Consider the following 13083-nt stretch of genomic DNA (forward strand, 5'->3'; position numbering starts at 1 on the left):
TTATGGAACATTCTTGCGGAGTGTATCTTCCGACCTCGTGTAAGCCATGCTTTTCAGGCGCTGGATGAACAGGTTGACGTCTGTAAAGCAAGGTATGTTATTGATGTCTGTCATACCGCCATCAGCCGCGATGGACTGATCGAAAACGCCGATTCCAGATGCCGCGGTTCAACAAGCACTGTCAAAGTTCTAGGTTATTTCTGATTTCGTGACGGCCTTGATGAAAACTGCTTCATTGGCACCCAGCGTGTTGGATCCTCGCGTGTTCTTTTCCCCATGAGAAGCTGCGTATTGATGTTGTCTGTACGAAAGTGACCGGTTTGCCGGAATCGGGAGATAGAGAGCGGCTGCGACCTTGCTAGACCATCGTGTCACGAGCGGATCTGTCAAGAGCACACCATTCAGCTGCTCTTCCCTTCTCAACAACAAAGATTCAGCAGGTTTGTGTGTAGCTCCACAAATTCGGCATCTTTCTGGGCCTTCAACAGGGGCATCACACTCGGCTTCCCCTTAATAGGTCCATAGACTTGCTCAGCAAACACTCGCATTTGGAGGAGTATTTGCTGAGTTTTCTCCATATGTGCCAAGGACCTGATGCTCTTGGTCTGAGACATGACGGTCCTTCCAGCTGCCCTCCCCGAGACCAAAGTCGACACACTCCTTCTCCTTCTCGATGGACCACCAAGGCGGCAGCAAACCTTTGCGCTGAGTCTCCTTGGGTAATCGGACGACTAACATACTCGCTGCATAATGCCTGCCATGCTGGATAATGTCCAGTCTGTCCTGAACGGCCAGGAGACGCCCACCCAGTATGTGCCCAGCAAGCCCGCCTAAGCAGGATTACTTCTCTCCATGACAATTGCAGGTTTTCTGATCCTTGAGGTCAGGATCAGGGGGCTTCGTGTTGGGCTTGCGCTTCATGGTCAGCCCAACTTTCATAATAGACATTGCTCCGAGGACAAGCGCCCCGACTTGACTCAGGTTGCCTGTCAGCGGTACGCATTTCCGCGTAAGGAAGCAATGGAGTTTGGAAATCATATTGGTTCAAATATCAAATATAAAGTTAGATAGAGTGTGTCGATAAGAAGCTTGAACACATCTAGTTCTGTCGGGTCGTGTAGCCACCTGTGCGCGGCAAGGCGGGTGAAGGGAGTGGTAATCGCAAATTCGAGCCCAGATTGGACATTCCATGTTTCGTAATCCGGAGACGAAGATCGGCTCATTGTGTTGCTGTCTCGTTGGGATCTCCATAATTCAGCGAGGCCCATCCTCAGCTTGGCCACGATTTGCACTTAGTTCCATTGCTGGGATTCTTAAAAGGGAACGGAGTTCGTCCATTTCTAAAGCAAGGTGTTTGACTGCCTTGCCGGGGGGGTTGTAATCCTCCTATAAGTCTTCGTAATGCACTAGGTAGAAGATACTAATACTGCCTCAGCGGGCAGCTGCTCGGTTGAGACTCTCTCAGTGTACTCCAAATCGGTCTGAGCTGACTGCGAGACAGCTGGCACAATCACTTCTGACACTTGGCCAGCTGTATCCATTGCGTATTTGTCGGAAATGGAAAGCAATAGGGATCCGTTGCCTTCCACCATCTCCTCTGTTAGCCTCTTCTTACGGTCAGCCTCGTTCCCACACGACTCGACCATGCCAGCTGTGCGTAGGCACGTTGACGGACTCACTGACCTTCTGGCACACACGACGGACACGACTCCCTCGGTAAGGGTGGTATCGTGCATTTCTTGCATGTCGTTTCAACAGGTGAGTGCGGCCTCGGCCTTTCACAGGCTGCCAGGGTTCAAGAGCGGCATTGTGGTGGACAGAATCGGAGGGAGGAACCACAGTACTAGATGTCGGATCGGAAGTCATCACGAGATCGTTGTCGGCATCGACGGGAGCTGTTTGCCAGATACCAGAAACATTGTCTGAGCGAAAGACCAGCCCTGGAGTGCCGCCGTTGTTAATAACGGGGGAGTATTCCACTCATCCATGGTTGCCCAATTGCTTCTGCAACCTTGAATGGCAGCCATCTACATAGGTATTTGAATATCAGTGAAGTAATCATCTTTTTCCATCATAATAACTTACCACTTTATACTAGGTCATGGTAAATATATATATCGTAACAGTAGTGATTAGCTGGAGGAGGACACTCTTTGGAAGAAGGGATAGAGATAGGGGACTATATATATATAGTCCACCGGGAAGTGAAATGAATTGGAAAGGAGAAACATTTGAAAGAAAAGAGATAGAAAAGAGATACTTTGTGTACTAGTAACTACATAGAAGTGGCATATTAACTGTACTGTTGAACGATATGAACTGTGGTGAACTAATCCCGATAGAAAAGCTACCTGTACGATTTGCCCTTTTCAATGTCTTTGTTATATCACATACTATCCATAGTGTCTACTCTGTGATATTGTTCATTTACCCTTTTAGAAGGTTATAGTAACCATGTATCTATCCAACAGCCGCGATCTACCATGATCGACACTCGGAAGGAAACCGAGTGCCAAGACTGGCCCCCAAGGAGGCAGTGTTGACAAAGGTACAAAGAAAGATATTTATCACTGTTTGAATTGAAACACAAAATACTGTTATAGAATTTAGTGCCCATCAAGTGAATGTATAGGTCATTATTATGTAGATCGTACGAGTTGATATTCCAAGCGAAATATAGTTCAACGAATGTGATTGGTGGGAGCAGATCACGGGGTAATCGACTCGGCATTGGGGGGCCAGGTGACTTTCGTTAGTCAAAGGAATCCGGAGAAGGGCTATCTTCTTTCCTTGATATCATCATCTTATCTGGGATTTTCCTAACATCGGGGATTGGGTTTAATATCCAGCTTCTCAAAGTTGCCACTGCCCCGGTGTCCCCTTGTACTTTGCGTCATACTGGCGCACCCGGTCCCTTCCCAGAAATCTTGCCTATCACTCTGCTCCAGTCGCCAGAATACTTCAACATGCTCTGTTCTGCGAAACGGAAAGTCCTGGATGGACTGAATAGAAGATACATTTACGGTCGCGTGGTATGTTTGATGCCCCTTACTGAGACCTGGCATGTTGTCACCTCTCAATTTGCTTCCAGCTGCTAATCATACTATCATTATCTGGTAGCCTTTATTGCACACGATCATTTTCCTTGTCGAGATGGCAGTAGCAGCACGCCTTGCTGCGAAATTTAATACCTACTATGCTGAAAGGCCAGGTAAGCCTCTTGCCGCCGGTTCCCGCGGGATCACAGACTGACATCACTGCTATAAATAGTGCTCACGACGATGGTCACCAACGCTGTAAGCTTGCCGCAATATTAACCACCGAATTATGAACCGACAATTGACAAGATGGATGCTATAGGTTCTTGGTGGTGTTGCCGATACCGTTGCGCAGTTGATTACGGCCTTCCGGACCCGCCGACCTCCAACCAGCGGCGACGATTTCCTTTCGATCGAGATCCCCGACTTTGACAAGCAGAAGCCCCCCGCTGTAGGGGAACTGGGATATGTCCGGAGCTCGTCCCCGCCTTTCGATTTTGAGCGTCTGACGAGGTTCATGGCTTATGGCTTCTTCATGGCGCCGGTGCAGTTCCAGTGGTTTGGATTCTTGTCCAGAGCATTCCCGCTCACCAAGAAGAACCCGACAGCTCCGGCTTTCAAGCGTGTTGCCTTTGACCAGTTCATTTTTGCACCATTTGGTATGACCTGCCTCCAACTATTCTGGGTTGTTTTTTTGGACTGGACTGATTTATCTAGGTCTGGCGTGCTTCTTCACCTACATGACGATTGCCGAGGGTGGTGGTAGAAGGGCATTGACACACAAGTTCCGTGATGTCTACCTGCCGACCCTAAAGGCCAACTTCGTGCTCTGGCCGGCAGTGCAGATCCTAAACTTCCGTGTCATTCCCATTCAGTTCCAGATTGTGAGTCTACCAGGTTCTCCTTGTCGAGATGGGATCCATACTGACTTCCTAAGCCATTCGTCTCAACCGTTGGTATTGCGTGGACCGCATACCTTTCTCTGACTAACTCCGCCGAGGAGGCCTAATTGAATATTCAACGCGATCATTATGATAACGATTCGGGCTATAAACGCTATAAATTGCGCTCTTTTCTTCCAAATTATTCAGGCGTTCCGGTTTATTAGGTCTGGTTTTCATGTACATGGTTATGGTATTTGCCCACGGGCAGGATTTGCATTTCAAGGTCGGATTTTGCACATTTGGGAATATCAACTTGAGGTTTTGCTGCTACCTTTGTTTTCGATTTGACTTGGATTCTTCAAAAAAATTCCGCTTTTAGCGTTTCGGTCTGTTAACCCCCTTTGAGCTTCACATGATTCTATTAGACAAGGAAACCATCCAAGCAGGTAGCGGCTATGGACATTCCAATCAGTAGAGGCCAATTCCCCAGAATTTCCCGATTCCGAGGCTAAAGAGGCTCTAGAGGACCTTTATGGCCCGGCCTTCCCCGTATCAACGCGGGCAGCTCTGACATCAGTCCCGCGTCAGCCCGATCAGTTCTCCGGGGATACTCGGGTACAGGCGTCTGAGGTACTACTTTCATAGAGGTACCTAGGAAAAAAAGTGATTGCATCATGCTTCGAGCAAGTACCTTATTCCGTCGAATACATCATCGGGAGGTACCTGGGTTGCTACGGTTGCGACCTCTTCACCGGCCTGCCCCACCAAAACTGACCCCTCCACTCTTTACTGATCGCGACTCACCGTGGCCTGATTAGTTCTTTCTCCTTCTTCTATCCCTTTTCTTGCTTCTTTCACCATTGTCATACCATTAACTACCCACAATGTCTCTCTCCAACAAGCTCCCCGTTACTGATGTCGACCTCAAGGGCAAGCGTGTCTTGATCCGGGTAAGCTTCCAATTGAGCTTCATTACTTGCAGCCCCTAACCATTGACTGAAATAGGTTGACTTCAATGTCCCCCTCGATGAGAACAAGAACGTTACCAACCCCCAGCGTATCGTCGGTGCCCTGCCCACCATCAAGTATGCCATCGACAACGGTGCCAAGGCCGTTGTGCTCATGTCCCACCTGGGTCGCCCCGATGGCAAGGTCAACCCCAAGTACAGCTTGAAGCCCGTTGTTCCCGTGCTTGAGGAGCTCCTCGGCAAGAGCGTCACTTTCACGGAGGACTGCGTTGGCCCCCAGACCGAGGAGACCGTGAACAAGGCTTCCGATGGCCAGGTCATTCTGCTCGAGAACCTGCGTTTCCACGCCGAGGAGGAGGGCAGCTCCAAGGATGCCGAGGGCAAGAAGGTCAAGGCCGACAAGGCCGATGTTGATGCGTTCCGCAAGGGCCTCACTGCCCTCGGTGACGTTTACGTCAGTATGTAACATCACGATAACGTTCCGATTCACTGTCGTTCTTTATTTCTAACATCAATTCAGACGATGCTTTCGGTACCGCACACCGCGCTCACAGCTCCATGGTCGGCGTGGACCTCCCCCAGAAGGCTGCCGGTTTCCTCGTGAAGAAGGAGCTGGAGTACTTCGCCAAGGCTCTTGAGAGCCCTGCCCGCCCCTTCCTTGCCATCCTCGGCGGTGCTAAGGTGTCTGACAAGATCCAGCTGATTGACAACCTCCTGCCCAAGGTCAACAGCCTCATCATCACCGGTGGCATGGCCTTCACCTTCAAGAAGACCCTCGAGAACGTCAAGATCGGCAACAGTCTCTTCGATGAGGCCGGCAGCAAGATCGTCGGCGAGATCGTCGAGAAGGCCAAGAAGTACAACGTCGAGATCGTCCTCCCCGTTGACTACGTCACCGCCGACAAGTTCTCCGCCGATGCCACCGTTGGTGCCGCCACCGACGCCAGCGGTATCCCCGACGGCTTCATGGGTCTCGATGTTGGCCCCGAGAGTGTCAAGCTCTACCAGAAGACGATCGCCGAGGCCAAGACCATCCTCTGGAACGGTCCCCCTGGTGTCTTCGAGCTCAAGCCTTTCGCCAAGGCCACCGAGGCTACCCTCGATGCCGCTGTCAAGGCTGCTGAATCCGGTTCCATTGTCATCATTGGTGGTGGTGATACCGCTACCGTGGCCGCCAAGTACAAGGCCGAGGACAAGATCTCCCATGTCTCGACCGGTGGCGGTGCCTCGCTCGAGCTCCTCGAGGGCAAGGAGCTGCCCGGTGTTGCTGCTCTGTCCAGTAAGTAAATGATGAAAAATAGGCGGCGGAAGGAGTCTACATCGGCTCTTCTTCCGCCCTGCATGTTTATGAAACTGTAATGTACACAGCCAATGAATTTCCTTTAATTACAAGCACTTGTCTTTTTTAAGAAGACCTCGATATGCTCTTAGATCGGATAACTAAGTGTTGTGCCCAGGTACAAAACCGAAGCTTTAGTCGCAATATCAAGAGATCCCCCTGGACATTTTTCGTGTATATAGACGAGAGGAAATCCCTACGAGCAATAAATAAGATAACAACCCCAGTGGCATGTAGATGAGATATGGCAATCCCATTCCATTCACAACTCCATTTCGCAATCCGACTGATACTTCTGTTCATCCTTCTACAAAATACCATGTTTAGGCTTGCACAGAATCAGAAGCTTTGATATTGGCTGAATACCAAAGCGAACATCATGATAGTAAACCCGAAGGCAAGATCTGCACTCCGAGTAATGAATCGTAAAAAGTCAAAAGGACCGTGTCTCATTTCCTCCCCAACAAGCTCCCGACAAATGCATGCGGCAATTATGGTTCTGAATCCTCCCATTGGTTCCAAAGACAGGGGGGTATAGTGTGCGAGATGAAATGGCCAGCCAACTCGATAATGAACCCATCCCGAAACCCGACGCGGGGGGTTTATTTCTTTTTGGTGCGCTTGTCCAGGTTCGTCTTTAAGCCGATGCTTCGACTTTCTTCAATTCTTCCCTGGATGAGGTGATGGATGTTAGTGGGTGCGGTGAAGGAGGGGAAGCTGACAGCTTTGGCGGGGAAGTGGCAAGGGAGGGTGCAAGCATCGGTGGCGGTGTGGATATAGATATTGAAATGAATGAATCTCCAGATAAGGAACATAGCATAAAGGGTATTTGAAGTGTGGGAAGTGTAGGAAAGGCGAACTCACTTGAGCTGCTTTGAGAAGTCCTCTGCCGCATCATCGTCATCCCAGCTCTCTTCCCACAGGTGCTCGCTACCGTCGTTTGCTTTCGAGCCGTTGGTCTGCTCGGCTTCTTCTTGGGGCCAGTCTGGGTATTGTAGGGTTAGCTTCGTTGTTCCGGGGGAGTGCTTGTATGTCTGGTCGATACCTTCAACGGGGAAATCCTCGAACTCGTCGTCTTCCTCCAAGACTTGGGGTTTCGCTTGGGGCGGGGCCTGCTCTGGGGCATCGGCCTTCTGGGTAGTTGGGTTTGACATTGTGGAAAATGTAATAGATCGGGAGGATCAAAGGTAGATAGGTGGAGATGTGGACGGTGGATGTGGCAGCTTTGAGGTCGGAGGTCGGAGGTTTGACTTAGTAAGACCGCGATAAGGCGATAAGGATGATGTAGTTGGGGGACAAGTTGGGAAACAGTAGAGCGTTGGGATTTAAATGAAAGGAAATTGGTAAAACGAATAATGATATTGAGGAAGGGAATGGATGAGGCTAATATACAGTAAAGTAATTCAAAATACCCAGATCGATATGGAATTGGCCTTCTATCAAAGAAAAGAGTTGCCCACGCGCGGAGTTGCCGGCAAAAAGAATCCATGGGATGAGAGCCTCAGCCCCAGACGTGTTGTTATATTACTTCTTCCCCTCCCCCGTAATCTTTTCCCTCTCTTCCCCTCCACTTCTTTTCTTTGTGTTTTCCCTTTTCTCTTTGCTATTCTCTCCTATGGGTGATGTTCTCGTCCATCGGGTTTCCGCTATCGCACAGTTGGCATATTGACATTCTTCCCGATCCGGCGCTCTCTATTTTCGGCCTGGTCGGATTGCCCTGAACTGAGCCCATCGTGGATTTTGTCCCCATTGAAAAATTCTTTCTTCATAGTCACTGCCAGCGGTTTCCGCCATGTTACGAGTCGGGTCCTGGTTGTACGGCAAGAAGCCGGCACAGTCTGTGGACTCGCAGGTTGAGTTGAAAGACTGTGAGTTATGCGATATACTCTAGAAAAGCCAATAGTGATCATTTGATTGGATGCTGACCGTGATATTCGTGCCAGTGCATGATGCGATGACAGGTATGCGCCTATGGGAAATGTGCGACCTCGGGACCTTCAAGCACTGACTAATGCCATTCCCAACTAGCGGCGACGCTGATTCTCAACGATGATGTTGATGGGGCCGAGAATGGTCTTTCCACGGGCAATTCGTCTTTCCACAACGTGGGTGATCGTCACTATAAGCTATGACGTAGCACATACCTTAAGGAAATTTGCTGATCCTCGAGCGAATAGCTGGGTAAAGGCGTGGTCGCATTCGTCCGGGCAACATTAGGCTTCGAGCAGGAGATTATGCGACAAGGTCGATGCTCTTTTTATCTTCTAAATCTACTGTTTCTGACAATCCCGCAGCATCCGAACGTCTTTATGAAGCAGAAACCAGCGCGGCCAGCGACCAAACGCGGTCCCAGCAAAACGCCCAAGCGCCCAATGCCTTCCATTCCGATATCTATGCTGCCGGTACCGAATATGTCTTGTGTCAAGCAATCGCACAATTGATGAATGCGGTTGTTGGGGTGTTGAATGAGAGCCTGACTGAAAGTATCAAAGCATTCTATCGGCTGAGAAAGGCGTATATCGCACTGGACGCTATCATGAAGATGGAAGAGAAGTTTATGGAGCAGAGAGATATTCACAAAGGCACACTGCCCACTACGAGTGACCTGTCAAGCTCGGAATCGTCCAGTCTGTCTTCTAAAAAAGGCACAAAAGGGGCTACCGTCGAGCAAACCGAGCTCAGTTCATCAATGAATGGACTGGCGATCTCGTCCCGAGGGGTGTCACCAGATGCCTCAACCGGCACTTCCACACCCGCGAAGCATATCCACCACGACCCTGACTCGGACATATTCAAAAACGAAATCGATGTCTTTGTGCACTCTGGTGCCAATTTCTGTTTTGGTATCCTTCTTCTACTGATCTCTATGGTTCCACCGGCATTTAGCAAGCTTCTTTCCATTATCGGCTTCCACGGCGACAAGCAACGTGGGCTGAAAATGCTCTGGCAAGCCAGCAAGTTCCACAACCTCATCGGTGCCATGGCTGCTCTTGCACTGCTAGGATATTACAATGGCTTTGTCCGCTACTGCGATATTATGCCCGACCCAACTCCTGGCGAAGCCGACGTCGAGGGATACCCACAGGAGAGGCTGGCTGCGTTGCTGGCGGAGATGCGGTCCCGGTTCCCCAACAGTCAGCTTTGGCTGCTTGAAGAATCACGGATGTTAGGTGCGAATAAGGACCTGGACAGCGCTCTGGATCTGTTGTCCACGGGCAAAAAGAGCCCGCTCAAGCAAGTTGAGGGGTTGTGCGTGTTCGAAAAGAGCCTGAACGCACTGTTTCTCCACAGATATGACGCCTGCGCTGAAGCATTCCTCGAGGTAAAACTTTTTCTCCGGAGATTTTGAAACATCAAGCTAACCCTTTCAGTGCGTGGACCTTAATTCGTGGTCTCGTTCGTTGTATTACTACATCGCCGGAGCGTGCCACGTTGTCCAGTACCGGCAATCACTCAACGATCCAAAGCTTGCGGAGGAGCATGCTAAGAAAGCCACACTGTACATGCGGAAGGCCCCCGAATTCGCCGGGAAAAAGAAATTCATGGCCCGACAGCTGCCGTTCGATATCTTTGTGACTCGGAAACTTGCCAAATGGGAAGCGCGCGCTAAGGAATGGAACGTATCTCTGGTAGATGCGATTGGAGTGGACCCCGTCGAAGAAATGATCTTCTTCTGGAACGGACACAGTCGCATGACCAACGAGCAGCTGCAAGAGTCCCTGACCCGGCTGGAATGGTGCGAAAGCGAAAACAACAAGACCTGGTCTCGCGAGGGAACGGAAGAAAAGGCCATCCTGGAGCTTCTCCGGGCTGCCGTTTTACGATCCCTGTACCGACACGATGAGGCGAAAAAGATCCTGCAGACCCGCGTCTTGAACCACGACAAGTCTGTATTCAAGGGCCACCTGAAGGATGACTGGGTCCACCCAGCGGCACATTTTGAGATGGCAGCCAACTTCTGGATGGAGCGTCCCGCATACCAGGCCCTGCATGGGATTGCTTCCCCCAAGGTGTCGGATGAAGCATCCGCGGGATCTGGGGAGACGAACACGGAGAGCGAGAGAAAGCAGGTATCCGAGTGCAAGGAATACCTCGATCATGCTGCTCGCTGGGAGAGTTACGAGCTGGACGCTCGTATTGGACTCAAGGTTACTGCGGCGATGGAAGCCGTTCACAAGTGGGAGAGCATGCACCCGACAGTCTAATGACGATTATTTTGTGTTTCAGTCCTTGGGCACGGTCTCTGTTCATAGCCCTGAAGGTTTTGTGTAACATGAATGCATAGAGTACAAGTAGATGTTAGGGTTAGATGTTTAACGAAGTTCTTTTTATGTCTTATATCTTTTTTCCTCTCAGGTCAGATAACTCAAACTCAACCTCCGTCATGTCTACAAGAGTAGCGCGAATGTCATTGGCTCAGACCCCGATAGAGCCAGGCGTTCAACTTCTGTTCGGCGCGATGGCGACCAAGGCCGAGCCATTTCCCTGTATCCCCCCCCGGGATCGGAAGGATAAGCCTCGGGGTTTGAATGGCGATGCCGAAAGGAAGGAAGTCCATTGGGGTATCCCGAAACCCCCATTGGGCACATAACGGGATTCCAGCCCTTGAGCTCTCGGATAACACGGCTTGTCCCATCGGAGGTCCGAAAAAAAATAAAAATGGCGAAGAATAAAAAGAATCCAAATCCCCAGAATGTCAAAGATTATCTCTCAGCCTTACAGTTCCTGTTAAGAATTCTTCCGTCATATCCCTCTTATCTCCGAGCTTGATTTTTTGCCACGGACTTTCCCGTAAATCGACTTCATATATCCTCATCTCTCATACCTTCCCCAGCATTAGTGCTGGTCCTGCGACATTCCGATGAATTGTCGATAATGGTTGAACGGACAGAACATGACTACCGCAATTCCGAAGAGATTGAACCGCATCGCAACGGGGATGAAATCGCAGCTTTGGAAAAGCAAAGTACCGCGGCATCGGGGTATTCGGCCTTTGAACAGCGCACGCAGTCAATAGTATCGCGCATTCGGAGTCGAGAGCCCGGCCAGACGGCGAAATTCTATCATCCACTTACCCACAGCAAGACAAGTCCCGATGTCATTGTCGATTTTGATGGGCCGGATGATCCGTACAGACCGTTGAATTGGGGTTTCAAGAAAAAGGCTATCACGACGGTGTTGTATGGATTAACTACTATGGGTATGTACGCACGGGGAAATGGTCGGGAGTAACGCTAATTATCAATTGCAGGCTCGACGTGGGCCAGTTCAATGTATGTCTATTTCATTTTGCTTTAAGCTGCGCGGTTTTTATGCATTATTAACCTAATCACACTGCCAGCTACTCCACTGGTCAGATACAGATTAGCCAGGAGTTCGGCATCTCGAATGAGGTCGCTACACTCGGCACCTCATTACTTTTGTTCGGCTTGGGATTGGGCCCGTTGATCTGGGCACCTCTGTCTGAGCTCTATGGACGCAAAACGGCAGTTCTACCGCCATACTTTCTCGCGGCGATCTTTTCCTTCGCAACAGCCACCGCAAAAGACGTGCAGACTATTATGATCACTAGATTCTTCACGGGCTTTTTCGGCTCGGCACCTGTTACCAACACCGGCGGAGTCCTGAGTGATATCTGGAGCCCCGAAGAGCGTGGCGCCGCCATTGTCGGCTACGCCATGGCCGTAGTGGGCGGGCCTGTCATCGGGCCTATCGCAGGTGGTGCCATCGTGCAGAGCTATCTGGGCTGGCGCTGGACTGAATATGTGAGTTCTTCCATGCGTGGAGGTCGAAACCCATGCTAATACCTACTAGATCACCGGTATCATGATGATGTTCTTCCTAACCATGGACCTCCTCTTCGTCGACGAGAGCTACCCACCAGTTCTGCTGGTCTACAAGGCCCGCCGACTCCGCTTCGAAAGCGGCAACTGGGCCCTCCATGCACGCCACGAAGAATGGGACGTGACTCTCAAAGAAATAGGTAACAAGTACCTCGTCCGTCCCTTCCAACTCCTCGCAACCCCAATCTGCTTCCTCGTCGCCCTCTACGCATCTTTCGTCTACGGTATCCTCTATCTCAGTCTAGCGGCCTTCCCAATCGTCTTCCAGGAACTCCGCGGCTGGAACCAAGTCGTCGGCGCCCTCCCTTTCCTCGCCTACCTAGTCGGAATCCTAATGGGTGGAGGTATCAACCTCGCCAACCAGAAATTCTACATAAAGCGCTTCAAAGCGAACAACAACCGCGCCGTCCCAGAAGCCCGTCTCCCGCCTATGATGATCGGCTCTGTTCTCTTCGCTGGTGGGATGTTCGTTTTCGGCTGGACAAGCCCGAAACACATCCACTGGATCTGTCCGAATATCGGTGCTGTCATGATGGGCTTGGGCTTTTTCACTATCTTCCAGGCTGCTCTCAACTACCTCATTGATACATTCCAGAAATACTCTGCTAGTGCGATCGCGGCAAATACTTTCCTGCGCTCGATGTTCGCGGGCTGTTTCCCGCTCTTCACAGCTGCCATGTTTCATAATCTTGGTGTTCCGTGGGCTGCTAGTGTGCTGGGCTTCATCTCTGTTGCTCTCATTCCCATTCCGTATTTGTTCTATAAGTTCGGGAAGCGGATTCGAGCGCGCGGGACGTGGTCGCGAGACTCGGTTTAAAATTCGTCATAATTATTCTATATGGTGTTACTGTACATGTTTTCTACTACTGGGTTATGAGCACATTTGATGACGACCTGGTTTCTGTTTTGGCACGTCCATCCCTTGCATTTATACCCTCGATGTTTCAGCGTCTCAGGTTGAGTCATATTATTTCCTAGAAGGTATGATATGAGGATCTGGTCTTAAAATTT

The 13083-nt window shown here is 50.3% G+C and overlaps 9 protein-coding genes across 9 annotated transcripts; 5 read left to right on the top strand and 4 right to left on the bottom strand.

Annotated features, from left to right (window-relative positions):
* Positions 1-531: 531 nt before the first annotated feature.
* Positions 532-761, bottom strand: N7519_000488 (MYND domain protein; the record flags this gene model as incomplete). Its single annotated transcript, XM_057287267.1, has 2 exons — positions 532-714; positions 741-761. 2 exons carry the CDS (start codon positions 759-761, stop codon positions 532-534), a joined length of 204 nt encoding a protein of 67 aa, XP_057153350.1.
* Positions 762-840: 79 nt separating this feature from the next.
* N7519_000489 (uncharacterized protein) lies at positions 841-1038 on the bottom strand (the record flags this gene model as incomplete). Its single annotated transcript, XM_057287268.1, has 1 exon — positions 841-1038. The coding sequence occupies one exon, from the start codon at positions 1036-1038 to the stop codon at positions 841-843; it is 198 nt and encodes a 65-aa protein (XP_057153351.1).
* A 368-nt stretch (positions 1039-1406) lies between these two features.
* Positions 1407-1866, bottom strand: N7519_000490 (uncharacterized protein; the record flags this gene model as incomplete). Its single annotated transcript, XM_057287269.1, has 2 exons — positions 1407-1651; positions 1680-1866. 2 exons carry the CDS (start codon positions 1864-1866, stop codon positions 1407-1409), a joined length of 432 nt encoding a protein of 143 aa, XP_057153352.1.
* Positions 1867-2966: 1100 nt separating this feature from the next.
* Positions 2967-4063, top strand: N7519_000491 (Mpv17/PMP22 family protein; the record flags this gene model as incomplete). Its single annotated transcript, XM_057287270.1, has 6 exons — positions 2967-3032; positions 3121-3211; positions 3271-3296; positions 3361-3697; positions 3756-3922; positions 3976-4063. 6 exons carry the CDS (start codon positions 2967-2969, stop codon positions 4045-4047), a joined length of 759 nt encoding a protein of 252 aa, XP_057153353.1. The 3' UTR covers positions 4048-4063.
* Positions 4064-4806: 743 nt separating this feature from the next.
* On the top strand, positions 4807-6177 carry pgkA (phosphoglycerate kinase pgkA; the record flags this gene model as incomplete). Its single annotated transcript, XM_057287271.1, has 3 exons — positions 4807-4872; positions 4928-5348; positions 5411-6177. 3 exons carry the CDS (start codon positions 4807-4809, stop codon positions 6175-6177), a joined length of 1254 nt encoding a protein of 417 aa, XP_057153354.1.
* A 689-nt stretch (positions 6178-6866) lies between these two features.
* On the bottom strand, positions 6867-7383 carry N7519_000493 (proteasome regulatory particle lid subunit SEM1; the record flags this gene model as incomplete). Its single annotated transcript, XM_057287272.1, has 3 exons — positions 6867-6900; positions 7094-7214; positions 7275-7383. The coding sequence occupies 3 exons, from the start codon at positions 7381-7383 to the stop codon at positions 6867-6869; spliced, it is 264 nt and encodes an 87-aa protein (XP_057153355.1).
* Positions 7384-8021: 638 nt separating this feature from the next.
* On the top strand, positions 8022-10434 carry N7519_000494 (TTC39/IML2 family protein; the record flags this gene model as incomplete). The annotated part of the gene is made up of 6 exons (XM_057287273.1): positions 8022-8097; positions 8173-8190; positions 8258-8334; positions 8407-8473; positions 8524-9551; positions 9601-10434. The coding sequence occupies 6 exons, from the start codon at positions 8022-8024 to the stop codon at positions 10432-10434; spliced, it is 2100 nt and encodes a 699-aa protein (XP_057153356.1).
* A 179-nt stretch (positions 10435-10613) lies between these two features.
* Positions 10614-10820, top strand: N7519_000495 (uncharacterized protein; the record flags this gene model as incomplete). Its single annotated transcript, XM_057287274.1, has 1 exon — positions 10614-10820. The coding sequence occupies one exon, from the start codon at positions 10614-10616 to the stop codon at positions 10818-10820; it is 207 nt and encodes a 68-aa protein (XP_057153357.1).
* A 284-nt stretch (positions 10821-11104) lies between these two features.
* N7519_000496 (MFS transporter) lies at positions 11105-12889 on the top strand (the record flags this gene model as incomplete). The annotated part of the gene is made up of 4 exons (XM_057287275.1): positions 11105-11429; positions 11481-11502; positions 11571-11994; positions 12044-12889. 4 exons carry the CDS (start codon positions 11105-11107, stop codon positions 12887-12889), a joined length of 1617 nt encoding a protein of 538 aa, XP_057153358.1.
* Between the last annotated feature and the right edge of the window lie 194 nt (positions 12890-13083).

Source organism: Penicillium mononematosum, assembly GCF_028829835.1.
Source record: "Penicillium mononematosum strain IBT 11891 chromosome Unknown utg000001l:1.0-4488741.0:1.0-4491989.0, whole genome shotgun sequence".
Lineage (NCBI taxonomy): Eukaryota > Fungi > Ascomycota > Eurotiomycetes > Eurotiales > Aspergillaceae > Penicillium > Penicillium mononematosum.